Below are 24,072 nucleotides of genomic sequence, written 5' to 3' on the forward strand. Positions count from 1 at the left end.
AAAGACAGACAAATTCATTTTCTTCTTATGTACTTTAACCACTTTTTTTTTTTTTTGAGACAGGGTCTCACTTTCTTCACCTAGGCTAGAGTGCAGTGGAACTATCTCTGTTTGCTGCAGCGTCAACAGCCCGGACTCAAGTGATCCTCCCACCTCAGGCCCCCAAGTAGCTGGGACTTCAGGAAGGCGCCACCACGCCCAACTAAATTTTGTATTTTTTGTAGAGATGGGGTTTTGCCATGTTGCCCAGGCCGGTCTCAACTCCTAGGCTCCAGCCATCCGCCTGCCTTGGCCTCCCAAAATACTGGGATTACAGGTGTGAGCCACCCTACCCTGCCAGTTAACCACTTTGTATCACATTGAATTACTATTTTTTTGAGACAGGGTCTTGCTCTGTTGACCACGCAGGAGTGCAGTGGCACAATCATGGCTCACTGCTGCCTCAACCTCCCATGCTCAAGTGATTCTCCTGCCTCAGCCTCCCAAGCAGCTGGGACCACAGCTGTGCACCACCATGCCAAGCTAATTTTTGTTTGTTTGTTTTTGTAGAGACAGGGTCTCCCTATGTTTCCCAGGCTGTTCTTGAACTCCTGGGCTCAAGTAATTGTCCTCCCTCAGCCTCCCAAAGTGCTGGGGATACAAGCGTGTGCCACAGCACCTGACCAAATTCTTTTTTTCTAAGTATTTATCTCTTTCCATTAGCAATAAAGGTCCTATGTATTACAGAAACTTGAATAACAGGACTCTTCCCATGGAGATTAGATTTGAAAAAGTTTATTTACAATAGATGAATAATTGTTCAAAACACATACACACACACATATATATGCATACATATAGTATTTTTTGCATGTGTGTATATTTTAAAACATGACTTAGAGTTCGTGAAGTGGGTTTACACAGGGAAAGCACCAGCCTATTTCATCACTACAGAGTCAAACTACTGCAAATGACTAATTATCTAAGTTGATGATGGTCTTTTTGATTCTGGAATGAGCTGTGCAATTTTTTAATAGCTTTTTCCAGCAGATTTATCTCCCAAATTCTGTTAGCTAATACTCATGTTTGTAGTTTCAAGATTTGTTTTCTTGGGTACATACAAAATTACTTGGGTACAGGGGAAATAGCAGGAGTTGTGCCAGGCAGGAAGAAGAGGAACCAATGTTAGATTTTTCAAAACTGTGAACACTCTGAATAAAGATCACTGAAGGTTGTCAGTATGTTCAATTGTGGTCCACTTTCATGCTTAGAACTCTGATGTAACTCTAATGTGTGAATTCTACTTAATTCTTCTTCCTTCCAAAACAGCCTTATTGAGCTATCACTCACATGCCATACAACTCACTCACTGAAAGTGAACGTCAACTTTTTTTGAGTAGATGCGTAGGTTTGTGCACTCCTCTAAAACCATCTCAGTTTAGGACACTTTGTACCCCCGGCAAAAGAAACTTCATTAGTAGTCACTCTCCATTTTTCTCCCTCTGTACCCCAAGACTCCAGCTCCTCACAAAGACGAATCTACATTCAGGCCCCACGTCTTAGGTTGGTGCAAAAGTAATTGCAGTTTTTGCCATAAAAATAACGGCAAAAACCATTTTGTATTTCCACCAGCAAAGTATGAGAGTTCCGTACATTCTCATCATCTGCAACACTTGTTACTGTCCGTGTTTTTTACCACAGCCTTCCTAGTGAGTATGAAGTATATCTCACTTTGGTTTTGATTTGCATTTCCCTGAGGACTAACAATGTGGAATATCTTTTCATGTGTTTACTGGCCATTCTACTTACATTTTTTAGGACCATTTTCTTTTCATTCTCTGTCCAAGATACCTGAATATTATCTTATTTTTTGTAGGTCCTATATTGAAATATATATTCTCAAAGTACCTCAATGCGGATGTCCATTCTTGGTATCCAACCTCCCAACATCCCCCAACACACACAGACCGAGCACATGCTTTCACAAATAATTCCTTTTAAAACTGAGCTTAACGTCTTATTACAGCTGCTTCTAAACCTTAACCAGAGTCCAGCAGCCAAAACCAGGTGAGCAAATTGCTGTCTGTCAAATAAAGTAACTACTAACATGTCTTGGTCTAACATCTGTTGTTAGCTTCAACCCTGCCGTAGGGATCGATACCTCTAGGTGGAGGCAATCTCTTCCCTCATCTCTCAGGAATAGTCTTTGATAATCCATTTGCCCTAAGCCTGCTAACGTTTAAGTGCAGAAGAAACACCTTCCATTTTTCTAAAGCTCCACTCCCCCTAATGGGAACAGAGGTAGTGTGTGAAGCTGAAATCCTAAAGTCGAGCAGGAGGAGTGTGTCAATGTGGAAATTCCTTTGCCCAAAGGTGTGAGAGTTAGCCCGGAGCATGTCATGGTGGGATTGAGCCATGCGGAAGCCTTTGGCTCCTTACGTTTTTGATTATCTTAAAAATCCAGGCTCTAGCAGAAGTCCACACAAACCTAACAATTTGTTAATTTGATATTATTCAAATTCAACAGGTCTGTACTTCCTCTAGCAAATTATAACCATTTGAAAGTATCCTAAAGAAATTAAAAATTGCCCCTGAAAAAATAACGTCATCTAGCTTGAACAGGATCTTGTTTTCGGCCCACATAAGCCACATGATGTTATTTTTTAAAAGAGTAACTTTAAATATCTTCACTCCAGGAAGTATATTTTGATCCAGGATAGTTCTACTGCAAACTTTGCTATGACATCAAAAAACCCTTTTAGCAAATGCTAAAGGGGAATTAAAAACTGCTCAGATACCTTACAAGTGTCTACACAATCATTAAAAGATGCCACAATGTTCAAATCCTTACCAAACTAAAAACATCTTTAGACAAGCCACGTTCTTAGCTCTTGGTCCGGATTCTCTAGAACTACCTACTGAGAGTTTCTTCAGTTTTTGAATTGAGGATTTTGAAGATTTCCCAAAGTTTTAAAAACACCTCTTGGAACACGGCAAGATAAAGAAGCAAATGCAAAGCCCTTTCCCAGCTAATATTCACGTTAGGGCTTTCCATTTTTTAAAAAGAACTAAATTTTACAAAGTAAATATCTTAATATCCTGGGTTTCATATCTTTCCTCAGCTCTTTTTCTACAGCATTTTAGAAGAAAGGAGAAACCTGTTTTCTTGTTTTCTTGATCTCTAGCATCCTAGTGAATATTAGCTTTTCAGTATCTGAGCTGACATTTACAATTTTCTGATTCCCAAAACTGGTTCATCCAGGAGCCTGTGAACAGCAAATCTATGTAGATTTTCCTCCAAAATATATCTCAAATTAACCTATTTTCTACAATCCTTACTGCCTTCACCCCAGTCTGCAGAGTCCTAGCTCTCAATTAGGTCACTAAAATAACTTCCTAACTTGCTTTTTACTAACACTCTCCACTCTCCAATTTACTACCCATTTGTCAGCCAATAATCTTCTCATTACATGTATCATATAAGGTTATTTTCTCTCCGGAAAAAAAAAAAAAAACCCCTTTGATGGCTTCCTATTGAATGCACAATAAAAGTCAATGTTTACCATGACCTACCAGGGCCTGAATGCTCAGGCCTCAGCTTGCTTTATCAAATTCACTGCATGGCCCCCATCTTTCTTGGGAAGTGCTTAATCTTTCCTGCCACATTGCCGTGAACATCCTTACCATCTACCCGGAATGCTCATACACCACATTACACCTTCCCCACTGTGCCCCTTCACGGGCCTGTTCCCTTGAATTCTTTAGGTGTCCACAGCAATGCTGCCTCTTCAGAAAGGCCTCCTCTGACCAACCTCTCTACATGAACCTCCTCCCGTTGGATTCTGCAAGATGACTCCCTGTTTATTTTCCTCATAGCACTGATTTCAGCTTGTAACTTAAATACGTGCTTACTTTTTGTTGTCTGTTTCTCTCATGAGAAGAGAAAAGATCCACATGGCCAGGAATGTTGCCTGGCATATGGGAGGGCATACATATCATAAAAAATTGCTGAATGCATTACTTACTGTCTTAATGTGTATGCGTTAGTTACTCCAATTCATGAATACAGCTAAATCTCCTCACACCCTCAGCCTCCATTGGCCACTATTTTGACTGTCCTGTTTGTCGACTTTTCTGCCAAACCTTTGGTTACAGCAAGTTGGCACTGAGAAGAGGATTTCTTTATGGGTCATTTTTCTAAAAATTGATGCCTGAATGAAAAGGGTGAATGGTTAGCCAAATTCATTTATCATGCAATGCAAGAATGCTACCTTGCAGTCCAAGAGGCAGTTTCACTTACGTATCCAGCAAGTACGTTATTCCATAAGAATAAGCTTTCCTTATCTCCATTCTTCAGATGTATTTTCAATTTCTTTGAAAATGGTCTCTTCCTTCTTAAACTTAGTCCAATAATATCATACATAAATCTGAACATGCAGTTCACTTGAATACAAATCACTTGAATACAAATTATGGAAACAGAAATGTTAACAAGGCACGAGGGGCTCGCCAATGTAACGCATAACCTTCTAAGGATAAACATTCAAATTATTTTCCTCTAATTACAGGTTTCAGCTGGGCTGAAACAAGACGTGACTGCCACATGCTTGTGCAATTAGAGAAGTAGCTATCCTTTCTCTTGGATCATCAAAGACTACCTGTCTCAAAGTAAAATAAACCAGTAAATTAAGTTAGACAATACTTTAAACATAACCCTTACTAAGGTCATGATTTATTAAATTAAAATGTCTCAGGCCAACTAAAAATGAAATAATGATAGGCCACAATACACACTATGAGGCTGGGGGCCCAGTGGCCAGAGCCAGATCTTCTTGCCTAAAAGCCCTTAGCTCTCTGGACTGTCTGTGAAAATCCTACACTTGCTCCACGTTCTAGGTCAAAAGTCCTCTGGGCAGAATTCCTAAGTCCCTGCTCCTGGTTCCTCCCACTGCATGATACACCAACCAGTGCTATACTGCTAGCTCAAAGAGGAGACCTTCATTTAACATACTTGAACGTCTCGGTGTCCAGTACGACTCCATATGGAATGAGTGAATCATCACAGGTAGCTTCACATGGTTATATAGCTGAACACTCATCCTGAAAACTGAGCGCAACTTACAACAGAGAAGTGATGTTGTTCTGGAAGCCTAACCCTCCTTTCCCAGGACCTAGACCATAGCCTCTCAATCAGGGTAAAAAAAAGACACACATTCTTAGTCAATCTGTATCTCTTTCTTTTAATTAATACAGCTCTTGTTATCCTAGCTCCACAGAGCCTCATTAGTGGCTAGGTGACAGTCATGCCAATGCCTTCCTGAAAATAAGAGATGAAGATTGCCTATTTCCTTACCCACTACAACTGTGCTCTGTGAGACCTTAGGGAGATGCTTGGTAGAATAAATGTTAGTCTCCCTTCCCATCTTCTGGTGAATACAGACAAATAGAAAATTTTTTTTTTTTTTTTTTGAGACTGAGTCTTGTTCTGTCACCCAGGCTGGAGTGCAGTGGCGTGATCTCAGCTCACTGCACCCTACGCCTCCCAGGTTCAAGCAATTCTTCTGCCTCAGCCTCCAGAGTAGCTGGGATTACAGGCATGCACCGTCATGCCTGGCTAATTTTTGTATTTTTAGTAGAGACAGGGTTTCGCCATGTTGGCCAGGCTGGTCTCAAACTCCTGACCTTGTGATCCACCCACCTTGGCCTCCCAAAGTGCTGGGATTACAGGCATGAGCCACCATGCCTGGCCCACAAATTGAAATTTTAAAAAATGCATACTTGCACATGTTTTGTGTTGCTCAGTGATGACAAGTCTAGATTGTTTTTTCAAAAAAGGAGGATTTCTTATTAATAATTGTACATGTCTAGTTCCAAGTAGATGAAAAAATAATTTTTCTGACTTGGGACAAGATCACTTGATTTGTGTCTATTGTATCACCTAGTGTAGATATGGAGGGGTAGGTTATACGAACATTTTCAAACAAAAGTTCATCCTTGGACTCACAACCAAGATATTTTTTCTAACCAAGAATGTAACTGAGTCACAATAATACTTTGTGTTTACAGCCTATGTTCTTAAGATGCTCACTGTGCCTTAGCAATGTTATGTCACCTCGTAGGGAGCCATGACCAGGACACTATTTTTATTAAATAATGGAAAAACAGTATAGGCATTCAGAAGGTAGATACTGTGCTATATACTTCAAATACATTATGTCATTTAGTCTACATGACAACACTGCAAGACTGTATTATCATTTCTCTTTTACAGATTAGGAAACTGACTCTTGAAAAATAATTGATTTTCTACGATTCTGGAGCCAGTAAGTGGCAGAGCTTCCAAACACATTGACTAGAAAGACAGCAGCCCTATCCGACACGGATGTGTAGAAATTTACTATTTTGAGAAATATATCAACCAAATCACATGCGTCATCAGGACAAAGTAAGAAAATAGAGTTATTATTATCACTCTGTAATCAGACGCAAATTAGAAATAGTGGCATAAGAAAGATTAATACAGGATTTAAAACCTTAACGATATTTTTCAATCTATATACACCAAACTATTCCAAGGAAAATTCTATCAGAAAAATTTCAACGACACCATTAACACCATCTTTCAGGTTATTTCTACCATGCTAAGACATTTTGCTAATCACATGGGTGATTTTAAAGGCTTAATAAATTAGGCCAGATTATTGTTTACTTTTTTGGGGAAACTGTTCTTCCTTCAAAACCACTGCTCTGAAGGGAACTGTTGATCATGGTAACACTCTTCTCTTGCTTCAGGATCAGGTTTGTGAACTGCTAAGCTAACCACGGTACCACCAGGGCTGATCCAGAGATGGACACAATTCATTCGGAGTTCCTCCCTGGTATTTTTGCAGATGGATGTGGAAGCTGCTCTGTCCTCCTGGGCTATGAGAATATAAGCCATGGCAGTGGCTGACAGCTAAGAAACAGCCTAGCTTAGAAGTTAAAGATAAGCTACAGAGGGGTGGTGGGTTGGGAAGAAAGAGAGAAAGAAGAGGAAAAAGAAGGAGAAAAAATAGAGAGAGGACATTTAAAAAGACACATGGATCACGGAAGGGACAGGTACAGACATGTGGCTGACAAACCACACTCACAGCAGGTAGAATTCTGCATTCAGGCCTTCCACAAGTAAGTTCCACTCTTGCCCTTCTGAGGTTTGACTGTCTAAACAAATAAAATTTCTCTCTCTCTCTCTGTCTCTCTCTTTTTGCTTTGAGGTATTCAGAGCGGGGTTTTATTACCTACAATGATCAACTCAAGTTATGTAAGAAAACATGTTTATTACTTTACTAGGCTAAGTTCTTATTTCCATGTCTGTTCCAGAGGTAATGATGCAACAAGTCAGCAAATACTTATGGAGACACAAAGAGGGGAAACACAGTGTGGCTTGTTAAAAGTGAGAGCTATACCATATATGAGGACACTAATCCAGATATGAGGACCAACACTGAGTGGTTCTTAACTAAAAAAAAAAAAAAAAAGACCAATATGCAAATATCAAAAAATTAATGGTATAAAATCAACATATTGTTAGGCAGTGTAAGATTAGCCATTGAAGAAAATAGGTTGATAGTAAATAGTATAGGAGTACAGAGGTGAGAAACAGGTTGGAGAACAGTATCCCATTTTAAGTATTTGTAATTCCACTTGAGGTTCTACTCACACTGATAGTAACTGTACAAGAAGTTTCACACTCTTAAATGACCACACTGGCATTTCCTATCCACATCCCAGGGCATTCAAAACATTTTGGAAATACTTTTCCATTTAACTATAGAAAATATAAAGTTTACACCAGGCCAGGTGTGGTGGCTCACGCCTGTAATCCCAGCACTTTGGGAGACTGAGGTGGGTGGATCATGAGGTCAAGAGATGGAGACCATCCTGGCCAACATGGTGAAACCCCATCTCTACTAAAAATACAAAAATTAGCCGGGCATGGTGGCGGGCACCTGTAGTCTCAGCTACTCAGGAGGCTGAGGCAGGAGAATCACTTGAACCTGGGAGGCAGAGGGTGCAGTGAGCCAAGATCGCGCCACTGCACTCCAGTGTGGCGACAGAGTGAGACTATGTCTCAAAAAAAAAAAAAAGTTTACACCAAAGCAGGGCACAGGTGTGCATTTGGGCAATCAGATGTCAGATGGGGCGCCACCCTTAGAAGGGCTCTGTGGTTGCTTTAATGCTTTGCTGTCTTGAAATAATTTTTATAGAAGAAATTCTTCATTTTCATTTTTCACTGTTTCCTAAGAAGTACATAGCTGGTCCCTCACTAAGGAAAGGAACAGAGTTGTTCTGCAAACAACTCCAACCAATGGTTTTCCTTTTCAAGCAAACTGGTTATCATTTGCCAAGAGGGTAATAGATTTTGCAAGTCAATGGGCAAAGCAGCATTCTCATCTGCCACGTGTTCTTCCTTAGCCCTTTATTAAAAGCAAATGATTTAGAAAACTGAGAAGTCTGAAGTCAAGAGCACTTGTAAACTGCCAATTCGCAACACTGCTAACATGAATGTAAGGTCACCAAGTGTGAACCCAAAGCCCATCACATAGTTCTAGGACACGACAAGCACAGGATAAAGAATCAAAAAAATGGATCTAGCTGATTTTAAGAGATACTTAGAGAGTGAAGGAAAGCTCATTCTGGGCATGTCAGATGCACATAATGCCACCAAACAGTGGGTTGTTATTGATAATGTCATCTAGAAACAATTCTATCTCATGGAGCATGTGTTAGATGGGACTCTGAGGATGCTGTCATGGGGCATGTATTAGACGGGGCTGTGAGGATGCTTAGGGAGCAAAGCATCTGAATTAGTCCATCTCAACATTTTCTCTGAGGAAGCATCTCACCAGCTTATATTCTGGTCTATGCTAGCAGAAGAAAGCGACAAGGAGGGTGTCCAGCATCCTTGGCCTGGGACCTCCACGACAGGACCAAGCCATTCTCCGACAGCGATGCACCTGCTTACCTGATGTGCATTGGACCAGCTACTCCAAAGTGACAACGTCATCAGTCCCATCTTGCTGATGTCTAAAATCACACCATCTACACTCCATTGAGGACTCTAATCCTAGACATGATGAAAATAATCGCGCAAGGGGAAACACGACTCTTTTCATTTTGAACCTTAGTGTAAATAAGTTTCAAACCCTTTTCTAGGGGACCAGGTTTAGATTAGAGGTAAAAGGAGGAATGTAGGGACTTAGGGAAGGGCATGAAGGGAAGTTCTGTGTGACGTGCTAAAGTTAAAAAAGAGTTTCCTCTTTACAGTCTTCCAAACTGAGCAAGCCTGTTTTTGGTAAATATCACTTAATATATGACTTAGTCTGAAGGAAAAGAACAGTGATTCGCATACGCTTATTTTTAAGCAATTATCTCTTCTACCCCACCTGCATATAATGTAACTGAAAGCTCTCGTATTTTACGTTACTGATGCATTTGGAAGCAGAATAAGCTCATTATCTTTAGAGTGCATGTTTAAAGGGTTTTCCTTCTGTTCAAACCATTTTCTTTTTCCACCTACTATTCACTGAGGATAGTTTCTTCTATGACAGACCTATGGAATCTAAGTAATTATTATAGGAGTAAGCGCAAGCCTGGCATGGTTTACAGGCTCTATCAATGTAACCAATTAATTCATCTAATTTAAGGAGGTATCAAAATTGAATTACAACTGAAAACAAGGTGGACAACCATGGTATCATGTGTAAGCAGACCAAAATGAAGACAATAAGCAGAAAACAGTGGAATTTTGTGAACAAAGTTTCTCAGGATGTAACTCTTTCTTTCTTTCTTTTTTTTTTTTTTTTTTTTTTGAGACAGCCTTGCTCTGTTGTCCAGGCTGAAGTTCAGTGGCACAATCTCGGCTCACTGCAACCTCCGCCTCCCAGGTTCAAGCGATTCTCCTGCCTCAGTCTCGCAAGTAGCTGGGGTTACGGGTGCCCACCACAATGCCCGGCTAATTTTTGTACTTTTAGTAGAGACAGGGTTTTGCCAAGTTTGCCAGGCTGGTCTTGAACTCCTGACTTCAAGTGATCTGCCTGCCTCAGCCTCTCAAAGTGCTGGGATTACAGGCGTGAGCCACCGCTCCTGGCTCACAGGATGTAAGTTTTCTAAAGATCTAAAGCAAAGTTACTGTTAGTGATGTTAGGAAGCATACTAATTAGTTTGGCATTATGGCTTGCTTTATAGTATAGATTACGTTTCCCTTTAGTTTCCCACTAGACGCAGCTATTTGGGGATGGCACCCTGGGAGGGCTAGCCTTCTTCATTACTTAATATGTAATATGCCTCTATGGAATTTCATAATCACAGAGACTTTATTCCATATACTGAAGAGGGGACATTTCCCTTCCTGAAAAGATTTATTTTAGAAGGTATCACACAATTCTACAAGAATCTTGAAAGGTCTTTTAAAAAATTTTGACATCTGTGTTTCTTGGTGATATCTGGATGAACTTTTGATATGAGTGGTAAACTGACAATATCCCATGAATTGAGCAAACTATTCCTTTTACCCTTCTAGCCTTTGCTATCTGTTCTTTGAAGTGCGTGGGTCTGCCATTGCAGCAGGGTTGTTCCAGCCTTCTTACGTGGTCACTTTTACGTGGTTTCCTCATGATAGAAGTTGATTTACCCGACAGTGGTCCTGGCAAGCCAGCACCCTAGCTACTCTCTGTAGCATCCCAGCTTCTGTGCTGACTCTTCTTATTAAAACTCCAAATTTTGCCAAATGTCAGCATCCTCTTCAACTTGCTACCCCGGGTTGAGGGCCATCTAATTTTTTCTTCAGGCTACGAAAATTGGCAACCCAGTGGTGCCACACCTAATAAAACACCAGTTTTAAAATGCCATTGTGCAAATGAAAATACCTACCTCTCTTGTAGAAGAAGTTTGTTCTCTTTCTTCCAGAAGTCTTTAAAGTCAGAGCTGAATTCATGCCAGATACTGAAGAAAGCATTTGGGGACACCTCCTTCTCTCCAAGTTTTGGTTTCATGAAGAAATATGCCGTGGTCTCCAAAAAGCTGTCAAATCATACACACACAAGAGCATAAAAGCCATGATTACTTTCCAATATGGGATATTCTTTCTCTATCCAAATGCTGATTTTATTCACGCACAATTATTATTACCAAGAGGACTCAAGCTCTTCAAGCACCAACAGTAGCTCTCTTATGGTTTAAGGTTAAGAGTTTTGGATACAGATAGTAGCAACTGACAAGAATCCTCCACATACTAATAACTACCCCTTGACCAATTCTATTTCAAAATTAATCACTCTGTGTTGGACATACTCCAGAAATGAACTTGTCATCAAGATGAGACATATTGAAAGTGGCGGGCCTATACTTTCTTTCTAAACCCTAAACAAATGAAATATTAACCATGTGTCCCCAAACTAGTATGTAGTCCATATCTATATTATATTGCTTATACACTATTTGCCTTCCTACATTGTTAGAAGGAATAAAAGCAAGAGTCCCAGCCCGGCGCGGTGGCTCACGCCTGTAATCCCAGCACTTTGGGAGGCCAAGGTGGGCGGATCATGAGGTCAGGAGATCGAGACCATTCTGGCTAACACGGTGAAACCCTGTCTCTACTAAAATTACAAAGAAAAAAAAATTAGCCGGGCATGGTGGCGGGCACCTGTAGTCCCAGCTACTTGGGAGGCTGAGAGGCAGGAGAATGGCATGAACCCAGGAGGCAGAGCTTGCAGTGAGCCGAGATTGTGCCACTGCACTCCAGCCAGGGCAACAGAGCCAGACTCCGTCTCAAAAAAAAAAAAAAAAAGCAAGAGATGCTGACAAAGTCTCCTATCAGAGACTACCGTGCTATCATTGAGTAGAGACCAATATGGCAGCCAGGACTGTGACGGTAGATTGCTCAGGGCCAGTTTTCAGAAGGTGCCACTCAGAGGCTGCTTCATATTACAGCTATATGGAGCTCGGAAGAGTTTTGAAGTGGTTATTTGACAAAGAACATACCACTAGTAAATGGTAGGTTTCTGACTTAACAAAAGTTTTCCAGTCCCATGAGTGATGCCCTGAGAAGAATCCTGACCAATACAGTTGATAACACGTGGCAAGAGAACTGGTTAGAGAAAGGTCAGAGATGCTGCAAAGGAGTGGCATGCAAATAAGCTTGTCTTTTTTCTTTCTTTCTTTGGCCTGGGGCCAGCACTATTTCTGCTCCACAAAAACTCAAGTTTGATCTACTCTGAAGTAGAAATATCAAAGGCAACTTGATTTTGCTGAGTGACAAAAGTATATATATACATATATAAACATACATACCCTAACATATACACTTACACGTATCTCTGTGTGTATTCAGCTTGCCATAGCTGATTTGAAATGTCTATTATGAAAAACAGTATGAGCATTAAAATATTGAGGTTTTTTTTTTTTTTTTTTTTTTGAGACGGAGTCTCACACTGTCACCCAGGCTAGAGTGCAACAGCATGGTCTCAGCTCACTGCAACCTCCACCTCCCGGGTACAAGCGATTCTCCTGCCTCAGCCTCCCAAATAGCTGGGATTACAGGTGCCCGCCACCATGCCCGGCTAATTTTTTAAAATACTGAGATCTTTAAGGTGAGTTTGCTCAGAAGATAGAAGAGTCAGAGCATTCACACGTAAAAACAAACATTCACAGCTACACTCTTGACTGTGGGTTACCAATGTATGACTAATCTGCTCTGTGTTTAAACTTGCCTATGGCTGTCTCTGAGCAGCAAGATTCCCAGGATATCAGCTTTTTAAGTTCTAGGCAGAGATGACAAGACTGATTTAATCAAATGTGTGGATCTCAGGTATTATATTTTTCTCCTTAGTTAGCCTACTAGAAAAATGACACAGTACAGTCAATTAAACCTGAGAAAGAGTCAGGCTGTGAAGTGGATACGCTATGTGAGGATCTGGCTGCCACGGGCTATGGTAATGACATTAGAATGCATCTGGCGGAATGTGTTGATGGCATCAGAACTGCCCGGAGAGTAGATGGCAGAGAACACACAGAGTCTAAGACATATCTGGGTCATATTTTATTAAAACTGATAACATAAACACATACATGCCTTCTGGGAAAACTGGTCATTTTCCTTATATACCTAAAAAGAATGTATGACCTGTTAGGCTGAAGTTAGGTCTCAAGTCTTTTCTATCCATTTATTCATTTTCATCATTGCTCTGGTCTTTGAACTTCATAAAACTGATTATTTCAGAGCAAGCCCACCTGTTTGGGTAGCCATATGTAAGTCGCAATAGCTAGTTCACCCAGTCAGTTATCTTGCAACATTTTGAAAGTTTTATCACGAGGTAGTATGGTATCAAAAGCAAAGAATGTAAGATTTAGAATGAGAAGACATGGAATATTGAATCCTGCCTCTATGACTAGCTATATGAGCAAACCATTTAACATCATTGTGCCTCAGCTTTTCTACTGTAAAACAGAGATTATCATCAACAGCTGTTCTGAAGTCCAATGGGTAAAAATGAATTGCCAAAGTGTTTGTTGAATGTGTCAACACAAAACAAACGTATTTTATATTACATATGTTATATTACATATGCTATATATTTTATATTGCATATGAAATAAATACAAATATATATTTCCTAAAAGTAGTCTCTAAATTATAACTAATTCAATTGGGGCTGATTTATTAACAGATTCTCATGTGATCATGTTCTCTGAAGATTTTTTTTTTTTTAGTTACCAGTAGGCACAAAAGCTTCCGCTACTAGTGATAATTATTCTGATTATTCAATAATTTCTTCTTGGCTCTGTTATATAAAGCACATAGATTTAGGCAGTTAATTTAACTTCTGAGCCTCAGTTTTTTTCATCTGTAAGTGGAAAAAATGCTTGCTTTTCAAGGTTGTCATGAAGATTAAATAAAAGTACCTTGTAAGTTATAAACTGAAGTAGTAATATATGTATTCACTTTATAAGAGGCAAAAATTTTTCAATAAAAATGTTCTTTGCGTAAAACTTTATGAACCTGTGAGCCAAATGAGTATCCAACAATTGATTTAAAGTAAAATGTGAACCTTATTATTGGTATGAGTCACAATAAAAAGAAACTTTCGTTGGTAGCTATTTCTTTGGATGTGGCCATGGTGAAAGAATAAGTGTGCTTGAGTATGTGACGTAGAGTGTCCAGAAGAATTATCTGAGTATCACAAGTGCTGTCTCAGCTGTACACTAGTACTCCCTGAAAGAAAGTGTAAATACTTTAAAAAAAAAAAAACAAGCAGCCTGTAATTCCAGCATTTTGGGAGGCTGAGGCGGCAGATCACGAGGTCAGGAGATCGAGACCATCCTGGCTAACATGGTGAAACCCCGTCTCTACTAAAAATACAAAAAATAAAATAAAATTAGCAGGGTGTGGTTGTGGGTGCCTGTAATCCCAGTTACTTGGGAGGCTGAGGCAGGAGAATGGCATGAACCTGGGAGGCGGAGCTTGCAGTGAGCTGAGATAGCGTCACTGCACTCCAGCCTGGGTGACAGAGCGAGACTCCATCTCAAAAAAACAAAAAACAAAAAAAACACAAAAAACAAAAAACAAAAAACAAAAAAAAAAAACAAGCAAATAACAGGACAATAATTTCTACAGATTATCAAGGTATCTTTTATGCCAGAGGCATTTTTGGTTATGTAATCCTGTCCGGCATTAGGTAGCCCTCAGTGAATTCAAACTCGCATAATACGAAAGAGACCCACTTGGGTGGTGGGTGGGAGGGGTAAATTCCATCTTTTCTGAATTATTTCCTTCTTTTAAATCTGAAATCTGGAGGATCCCAGCCACCATATACCAATACAGGATTCACTACAAAAAGACAGACATCTTACCTAGGACCTTCCTTACTACACAGGCTTTTCTGTGAGACTCCCTCGAAATGACCCTGGCACATGAAGAGGTAGTAGTTAAAAGATGTTCAGTTATTTTAAAAAATGCATGATTATAATAACAGATAACTCCAGATGTCACTGAACAATCAACATCCCTGTGGTCTGGATTCTTAAATGGTCCTTTTTGGAAAAGATCAACACCACACGTCTTTTGTTACAAACATTAGACAGTACAAATATACTTCTCTGCAATGGAATCGAGGTACCTGCAGAGCTCTAAAATGATAGCTACAGAAGCAGGATCATTTTGGAATTTCTCTGAATCCCACACAAAAATGGGAAGAGCAACTAATATTAAAAATCAAAGCTAACAGACCTACAAAGACCTAGGTATCTAACGTCCCCAACGAAACTCAAAATTACAGCTAAGGACAAACTACTCACGACATAAAACCCACCTGGTAACATCATCTGTATAGGAGGAAGCAGAGGGAAGCAACAGGAAATCTCTCCTAAAAGCAGGAAGAACCCTCAAATTACAAAAAGGTATTCCTGAAAAGGGTCAGGGCTAACCTGAGAACTGTGCTGAAACTGGATGATGTTTTACACAATTGAATGCATGGAACAGAAGAAAGGATGTATAGTAACTTCTGAAAGGACTGGAAGCAGTCTGAGCTGTATGAACTCTTAGTACTGACCCAAGAGAAAACTCCCTTTTAGGGCTAACCTCTGCGTTCAGAGAAAATGCTGAGAGTGGAATTCAAAATGTGCAGGAAAAACTCAAGAACAAAGAAAATAGAAAATGCAGGTAAAATGCACTTATCATTGTGCAAAAGAAACAAAAGAGGAAACTCTAGAGCACTAAAGTTAGAAATGTTTTCCTCGCGCATCTATTTCTCCTAACATTTCAGTAAAATTAATTTCAAATAAAAATGAGCAAGATGCAAATACTGCAGTGGAAAAAGCTACGTAAAAACACTAACCATAGCAAAGTTGGCCTGGTTTTATTATCTGAGTAGACTTCCAAGACAAAGAACATAACCAGGGTGTTATTTCATAATTATAAAAGCATCCACATTATCAAGAAGACATAACAATCATAAAGATATGCATCTAATGAAACAGTTTCAAAATTCATGAAGCAAAAATTGCAGGACTAAAAGGAAAAAGAGAAAAAATCATCATCGAATTGGATATTTTAACACCTCTTTCTCAGTAGTCAAGAGAACTAGATTAAAATATCACTAACGACACAGAAGAGTTGAATATTATCATCAAAAACTGACCCAGTTGGCATCTGTAGAACATTATGATCAATGGTAGAATATACAGGAGAACATGAAATATTCAACATAGACCATATGCTGAGTCATAAAACAAGTCTCAGTAAATTTCAAACTGAAATGATACAGAGTAAGTTCCCTGAGCACAGTGGTATTAAATTATGAAGGAACAAAAATAATATCTAGGTAACATCCAATTTGGCAATTAAGCAAACCTGTGATAAATAACCCATGGATCAAAAAGAAATCCTAAAAGAAATGAAAAAACATTCCAAACTAAATAAAAATAAAAACAAAAAATATCAAAATATATGGGATACAAATAAAGCAAGTACTTAGAGAGAAATTGAACTTTAAAATGAATGTATTAAAAAGAAATGTGTAAAATCAGTTATCTAGACATCGAACTCAAGAAACTGTAAAGGAGCAAATTAAACCCAGCTTAGAAGAATAGAAATAATAAAAAAGAACACAAAACAAAGAAATAAAAACTAAATCTTACAGAAAATCAACTCAGTCAGAAGGTGGTTTATTGAAAAGCTTAATAAAATTGATAAACCCCTACCCAGACTGATGAAGAAAAAAGAGAGAAAATACAAAATATCAATACTAGGGATGAAAGCAGTCATCTTTATAGATCATACTGGCTTAAAATGATAATGTGATGATGTTGTAAACAATTTTATGCCTGTAGATTTGACACCTTAAGTGAAATAAGCAAATTACTTAAACAACAGAATTTTCTAAAACTGACAAAAGAAACTGAAAATATAAGTACCCCCAAATCTAAGACAATTCAATTATTTTCCATAAATAGAAAATTATTTTTTATAAACTTGTAATCAAATTTATCTCCACACTCCAAATAATTCTGACCCTATTTGTTTCACAAGTGAATTAACAAACATTTGATGAAGAAATAAAGCCAATCTTACACTAACTCATCCAGAAAATAGAAGAGGGTATACTTCCCAACTCATTTTATGAAGCCAGCTTTACCCTGATGTTGATATGGAAAACTAAAAAAGATATTATGAAAGAAAAAAAACAAATGTATAGACAAATATCCCTCATGAGCATAAGCAAAAAAAAAATCCTTAATAAAACATCATCAAATCAAATGCAGCAATTTCTAAAGTGGATAATACATAACAAATTAGGGTTTACCTCAATAATACAAATTGGTGTTAACAGTGAAAGCAATCAGTGTAATTTGTCACATTTATAGAATAAAGAAAAATAAATATAATTTTAGTAAGTATAAAAAACATGGAAAAAAATCAACACCAGTTTATTATTTCAAAAAGGAAAAAACTCTTTGCAGGCTAATCCTAGAAGTAAACTTACACAATTTGATAAATACTATCTATGAAAAACCTACAGTTAACATACGCAATGGTATTTGATATTTTCTTTTTAGTTCAGAAATAAAACAAGGATGTCTGCTCTTCCCAATTCTATTCAACATTGTACTGAAATCTCTAGCCAGTCAATAGAGGAAAAAATTGGAAAGGAAGAAATAAAACATATATATGTGTATATATATATGTGTGTGTGTGTGTATGTGTGTATATATATATATCTATCTATCTATATATATATATATATATAAAACATGGTTGTATACCCAGAAAACACTATGGAGTTTACAAACATAACAAAACCTGTTAGAACCAATAAGTGAATTTACTCAGAACTAAATAAGTGAACTTAATATTGATCCCATAAGATACAAGGTAGATATTTAAAAATCAATTGTATTTTTATACACCCTGGAAAAGACCACTGGGGAAAGACATGTTTTAAAGCAATATAATTTGTATTACTATTATAAAACATCAACTATCTAACAATAAATTAAATAAAAGTGTGAAAACTACGAACATTGTTGAGAGAATTTAAAGAAAGCTGAAATAACTGTAAAGGTATAATATATTCTTGGGCTGAAAGATTCAGTAATGTTAACATCCATTTGCCCCAAATTGTTCTATGGATTCAAGGCAATCCCAATCAAGAGTTTTTTTTTTTTTAAAGGGACTGATATGCTGATTCTAAAATTTATGTAAAAATGTAAAGCATATGAAATAGCAAAAAAGAAATACATTTTTTTAAAAAAGAACATAGGTGAAGGACTTACATTGTCTGATTTCAAGAGTTATTATAAAGCTACATTAATAGAGTATGGTATTGGTATAAGGACCTGGAAGGAGATTTGCACATACAAGGTCATCTGAATTTTTACAAAAGGTGGCGAGCCAATTCAATGCGGGGGTAGGAAAGTTTTTAATCAAATGGTGCTAGAACAATGGGGTATCTGTTTGGAAAAAAAATCCTTACTCCAATAAAAAAAAAAGTATTTAGATGTAGAAGACAGAAACATAAGGCTTCTAAAAGAAAACATTAAAAAAGTCTTTACATCTTTGGGCCAAACAAAATTTATTACATAAGACACAAAAAGGACTAATCAAAAGAGAAAAGAAGTTGATAAATCAGACTTTAGCAAAGTAAAAATTCCTTTCATTTAAATATACCATTATGCCATTTCATACTCATAAGAGTTGGCTTAAATCAAAAAGACTGATAAAGTCTCACATGTTGGGGAGAATGTAGAACAATTAAAATTTTCACACAGTGCTTTTGAGAGTGTAAAATGGCAAACCACTTTGGAGAAGTGTTTGACAATTCCTTATACATTTATACATATATGTATAAATTTATATATGTATAACATGACTCAGAAAACCTACCCTCGCCTATTAATTCCAAGGGAAATGAAACATGAATACAAAAAGACTCATACAAGAATGTTCAGGCTGGGTGCGGTGGCTCACGCCTGTAATCCCAGCAGTTTGGGAGGCCGAGGCGGGCGGATCATGAGGTCAGGAGATCCAGACCATCCTGACTAACATGGTGGAACCCCAACTCTACTAAAAAATACAAAACGTTAGCAGGGCATGGTGGTGGGCACCTGTAGTCCCAGCTACTTGGGAGGCTAAGGCAGGAGAATGGCGTGGACCCGGGAGGCAGAGCTTACAGTGAGCTGAGATCGCACCACTGCACTCCAGCCTGGGCGGCAGAGCGAGACTCTGCCTCAAAAAAAAAAACCAAAAAAACAAAAAAGGAATGTTCACAGCAGCCCTGCTAATAATAACCCCAAATTGGAAACCCAAATGTCCATGAACAGGGGAATGGATACACTGTGATCTATAAATATGATGAAATGCTACTTAACAATAAAAAGGAAGAAGTTGCTGATATATCAATATGAAGTTCCTCTAAAAAAATAAGTGACAAAAGCAGAGCCAAAATTATACACGCCATATGATTCCACTTATAAAAGTCCATGCATACACAAAATTAATCTATGTTGACTAATCAGAACAATGATCACCTCTTCAGAGAAGTGTGAAGTAAATACATTGGGAAACACAACTGTTTTAATGTTTTGGTTTAAAAGAAACCACTGAAAGGAACACTTAAGATTTGTGCATTTTTAATGTTTACAAATTATGCCTCAACTAACCAAGAAAGGAGGAAGAAAAACAGAGAGAGAGAGAAGGAGAAGTGGGAAAGAAAGAACAATAAGGAGATGAAAAGACGGAATACAGGAGATTGCAAATGGTTCCTAAACAAACTTATTGAAAGAAAACAGGAGCAAAATAATGGCTCTGCAGACCAATGAGAGAAAGACATGTCTATCAAACAAACATGCCAGGAAGACGACATGTCTACTGAACAGATAAAGACTGTTGCCTAGTGTTTTAAAACAGGCTAAAAGATATTAATAAAATGATAAAGGCTATGAAAACAAAACCCAAAATTTTAAAAACTCAGACATAAGGTACAAGAACTTAGTAAAGAATCTGAAATTTAAAATGATCATCTCACACATGAAAACTGAATTAGAAGTAACACAAGAGTTAATAAGTACAACAGCTAATGTCTTAATGAAAACAGAAATAAAATGAGGAAAAGTTTTTAAATCAAAGAGAAATTTTAAAAAAAAGATTTAAGAGAAAGTTGTAAGTATGGAAGACAAGAAATTCCTATATGTGTATTATAAAAGCCTCCTGTACTGAAGACAATCAAGGCAATGGAACAGAAACATCAAAACAAAAATGATTCAAAATGTTAGTTTGACAGGAAAGATAAGTTCAAGAGCTCTATTATACAACACAGTAATAATAGTTAACAATATGTTGTATTCTTGTAAATTAATACAGTAGATTTAAAGTGTTCTCACTACAAAAGCTGGTAAGTATGTAAGGTAATGCATATGTTAACTAGCTCAATTTAGCCATTCCACAATGTATTAAAGATCCAGAGCTGCCTGGAGAAATGGCTCAATCCAGGTCTCGAGGAAAAAAACTGTTCAAAATGAACCTGGAGTGTCATATCCAAGAAGATAGCAGAGAAGGTCATGTCAAAAGGACTCAAGGTGAACTTAAAGATGGAACATTTTAGCCAGGTGCAGTGGCTCATGTCTGCAGGTGCAACACTTAAGGATGCCAAGGCAAGAGGATCACTTGAAGCCAGGAGTTTGAGACCAGCCTGAGCAACATAGCAAGACCTCATCTCTACACAAAATACAAAATTTGCCAGGTGTGGTGGTGTGCACCTGCCCAGCTACTTGGGAGGGTGGGGTGGAAGGATTGCTTGAGCCCAGGGGGTTAAGGTTGCAGTAAGCCATGAGCTTACCATTGTACTCTCTAGCCTGGGCAACAGAGTGAAACTCTGTATTAAAAAAAAAAAAGGCAAAATGTTTTGGAGATCAGTAACAATAATAATTGCAAAAGAGTAAAACACATCAAATATGTTTAATTCTATGAGTTCATTACAATGCTTAAGGAAAAAAGAAGATTTCTTCATTTTTGGTGGAAGATGCTAGCGACACCGCTCATTATTTTGAAAATTGGTAAACTAAAGGAAAGAATCCTGCATTTCCTGTATAAGAAACATACAATTGAATAACTCTATGCCAAATAAGGAAAAGTTTTTCTTTAAAGAAAAAGTATTTCACGGAATAACTGGGAACAAAATAAAAAGTCACCATTTTACAAATTATAAGGAGTTAAAACATATAGACACTGATTCCCAAAGGCTGGTGATATCACAAAAATGGACAACTAAACATGTCAGGCGTCCTCTTGGTAGAACACACCATACCACCTATAAAGTAATTTTGCCAAAATATTCAAACCTGAAGCTGATCGAGTATCTAGAGCTAACTACCTATCTAAAAGAAATACAAGACAGAGGATCGTGTGAAACTACAACACTGAGATAGAATCAGGAAAATCCATACTGTAGAGAAACTCTATAGAACAAATGATCTCATTTCTTCAACGAATCAATTTCAAGTAGAAAAAAGTGTCATAGGGGCACCTATTGTGAAAATGTAAGAGATATCATCTACTTATAATGGTTGGCGTTTCTCTATATCCTGCTCAAAACAAACTGTAACCAAAATAAAATCAGTTGTGGCCAGGTGCGGTGGCTCATGCCTGTAATCCCAGCACTTTGGGAGGCCGAGGCGGGCAGATCACAAGGTCAGGAGATGGAGACCATCCTGGCTAACACGGTGAAACCCCATCTCTACTAAAAACACACAAAATTAGCTGGGCACGGTGGCGGGCGCCTGTAGTCCAAGCTACTCAGGAGGCTGAGGCAGGAGAATGGCGTGAACCCAGAAGGCGGAGCTTGCAGTGAGCCGAGATAGCTCTACTGCACTCCAGCCTGGGAGATAGGCGAGACTCTGTCTCAAAAAAACAAAAACAAAAACAAAACCATATATATATATATATATATATATATATATATATATATATATATATATATATATATATATATATAATCAGTTGTAACATACATGAACTAATTGAATTTTTGAACAATGACTTGGTATTTGGTGATATTAGGGCCTAATCATTTTTTAGGAGTGAAACTGGTGGTGAATATGCTTTCTTTTAACAAGGGTATCTTGGGCCTGGCACGGTAGCTCACGCTTGCGATCCCAGCACTTCGGGAGGCCAAGGCGGGTGGATCACCAGAGGTCAGGAGTTCAAGACCAGCCTGGCCAAGATAGTGAAACCCCATCTCTACTAAAAATATAAAAATTAGCCGGGCATGGTGGTGCGCACCTGTAATCCCAGCTACTTGGGAGGCTGAGGCAGGAGGAGAATTGCTTGAACCCGGGAGGCGGAGGATGCAGTGAGCCAAGATCACGCCATTGTACTCCATCCTGGGTGACAGAGCAAGACTGCATCTTAAAAATAAATAAATAAAATAAAAGGGTATCTTTTAGAGAAACATACTAAAATATATATGGATGAAATTATATCTGTTGGGGATTTCCTTCAAAAACAATATGGGAGGAGGCAAGCGGGTAGGGTTATAGAGGAAACCAAATTGACTACAAATTGACAGTTGTTGAAGTTGAGTGATGGATAAAATGGAGGGTCACTGTACTATCCTGTTCACCTTTGCACATATTTTAACTTTTCCATAATAGAGTAACATTTTTAAAAATCACAAGTGCATATACACACAACATTGGTACCACAAAGTCATAGCTATACACATCTTTTAAAATGGCATTCTAGAAATATTTTTAAGAGGGTAGAATATTGCTTTAAAGACTTCTACTGGATATTGTTTCTGACGATGACTTATGTTCCACAGATAATAAAAATAGACAGCTTTGATTTTTTTTACTTGAAAAGAGGCCATACCACAAACCGAGAACTATTTTATATTCTTTTCAACTTCTCATCTGTTTTTAAGGCAATTCTCTGTCTGGGAATTGTGCACATAAAGAATGACTCAAAATTTGGTTTTTATTACAACCAAAAGAGGTGCTAGTAATTATCCTAAAATAGCATTTTCTTGCCATAAGTTATGATCTCTTTGGAGAAGCATATTCTCTGCAAATGAAACACTATTTAAATAGCATACTGTGTTATTACCAATAGTTATTTCCCATCTATGAGCAGGATTTACTCTCGTTCAAGTATTATTTAAAATCTTGAATTAAAGTCCAGTAATTTTAGTGGTGTTTACTCTGTTGTAGTCTTAGAAGAGGGCACTACAGCTTTGCCCTTATTCATCAGGGAGCAGGTAGTAACTATATGCCAGGCACTACTCATGGCAGAGTGAAGACAAAGAAAAGTGTAAGCTCTGGTTGATGACTTTCTTGAAAAACATTTCTAATGGGTCAACAAATCAAAGAGTCAAGGTACAGAACAAAGCCATTCACCACGTTCTCCCTCAGGTTCACGTGCTGGCAGACATTACCATATGCTCTCAATCTTGGATCTCCTTCTCAACAGTTTCTCTGCTTACCAAATATATGCTTCAAGAAGGAGAAACCCTTTCCTGATCAGGGTAAACCCTTTCATGATCCTGTTCAGAAAATGATAAGCACTGTCTCATATTTATTCTACGACAACCAGAAGCATATCTAAACAACCTAAGAGAGCACCTTTTGATGTGCGGCAGGGAGCTCCGGAAATGATTCTGAGTATAGAAAAAAAGAATGGATCCACAAAAGCACCTGGGGTGGGGGGAGTAAGCTAAAGATGAGCTGACTTTCAGAATCATAAGTGTTTTTACTTTACTTTTGGCTAGCTGATGCCAGGGAGGCTTCCCATTCCAACTAGAGCAGTAATATCCCATCTTTACCTACCGAGTTTTCGCTTCTGTCATTCTGGCCTCACAGAGCATGACGTTTTGATGCCATACTTGTTTTTCATCTGCCTGGAATGCTCTTCACCCAAGTGTCTCATGGCTCTCTCTCTCTCTCTTTCTCTCTCTCTCTCTCTCACCTCATTCAAATCCTTGCTTAGTGAGACCCTCATGAGAAGCCAAAGTAAAAGCTGAACACTTGGCCCAACCTTCCACAACAGCCACCCCTGAATATTCC

At 38.2% G+C, this 24,072-nt stretch overlaps 1 protein-coding gene across 5 annotated transcripts in view; it reads right to left on the bottom strand.

The window, feature by feature from the left end:
- Positions 1 to 24,072, bottom strand: part of FMN2 (formin 2) — a 391,989-nt gene that overhangs the window by 25,903 nt on the left and 342,014 nt on the right. For all 5 annotated transcript variants that reach the window (XM_063594698.1, XM_055098129.2, XM_055098105.2 and 2 more), the window contains one exon: positions 10,891 to 11,040. In XM_063594698.1, the coding sequence (XP_063450768.1) occupies positions 10,891 to 11,040 (150 nt within the window). The remainder of the gene's footprint in view (positions 1 to 10,890; positions 11,041 to 24,072) is intronic.

Source organism: Pan paniscus, chromosome 1, assembly GCF_029289425.2.
Source record: "Pan paniscus chromosome 1, NHGRI_mPanPan1-v2.0_pri, whole genome shotgun sequence".
NCBI classification, from domain to species: Eukaryota; Metazoa; Chordata; class Mammalia; order Primates; family Hominidae; genus Pan; species Pan paniscus.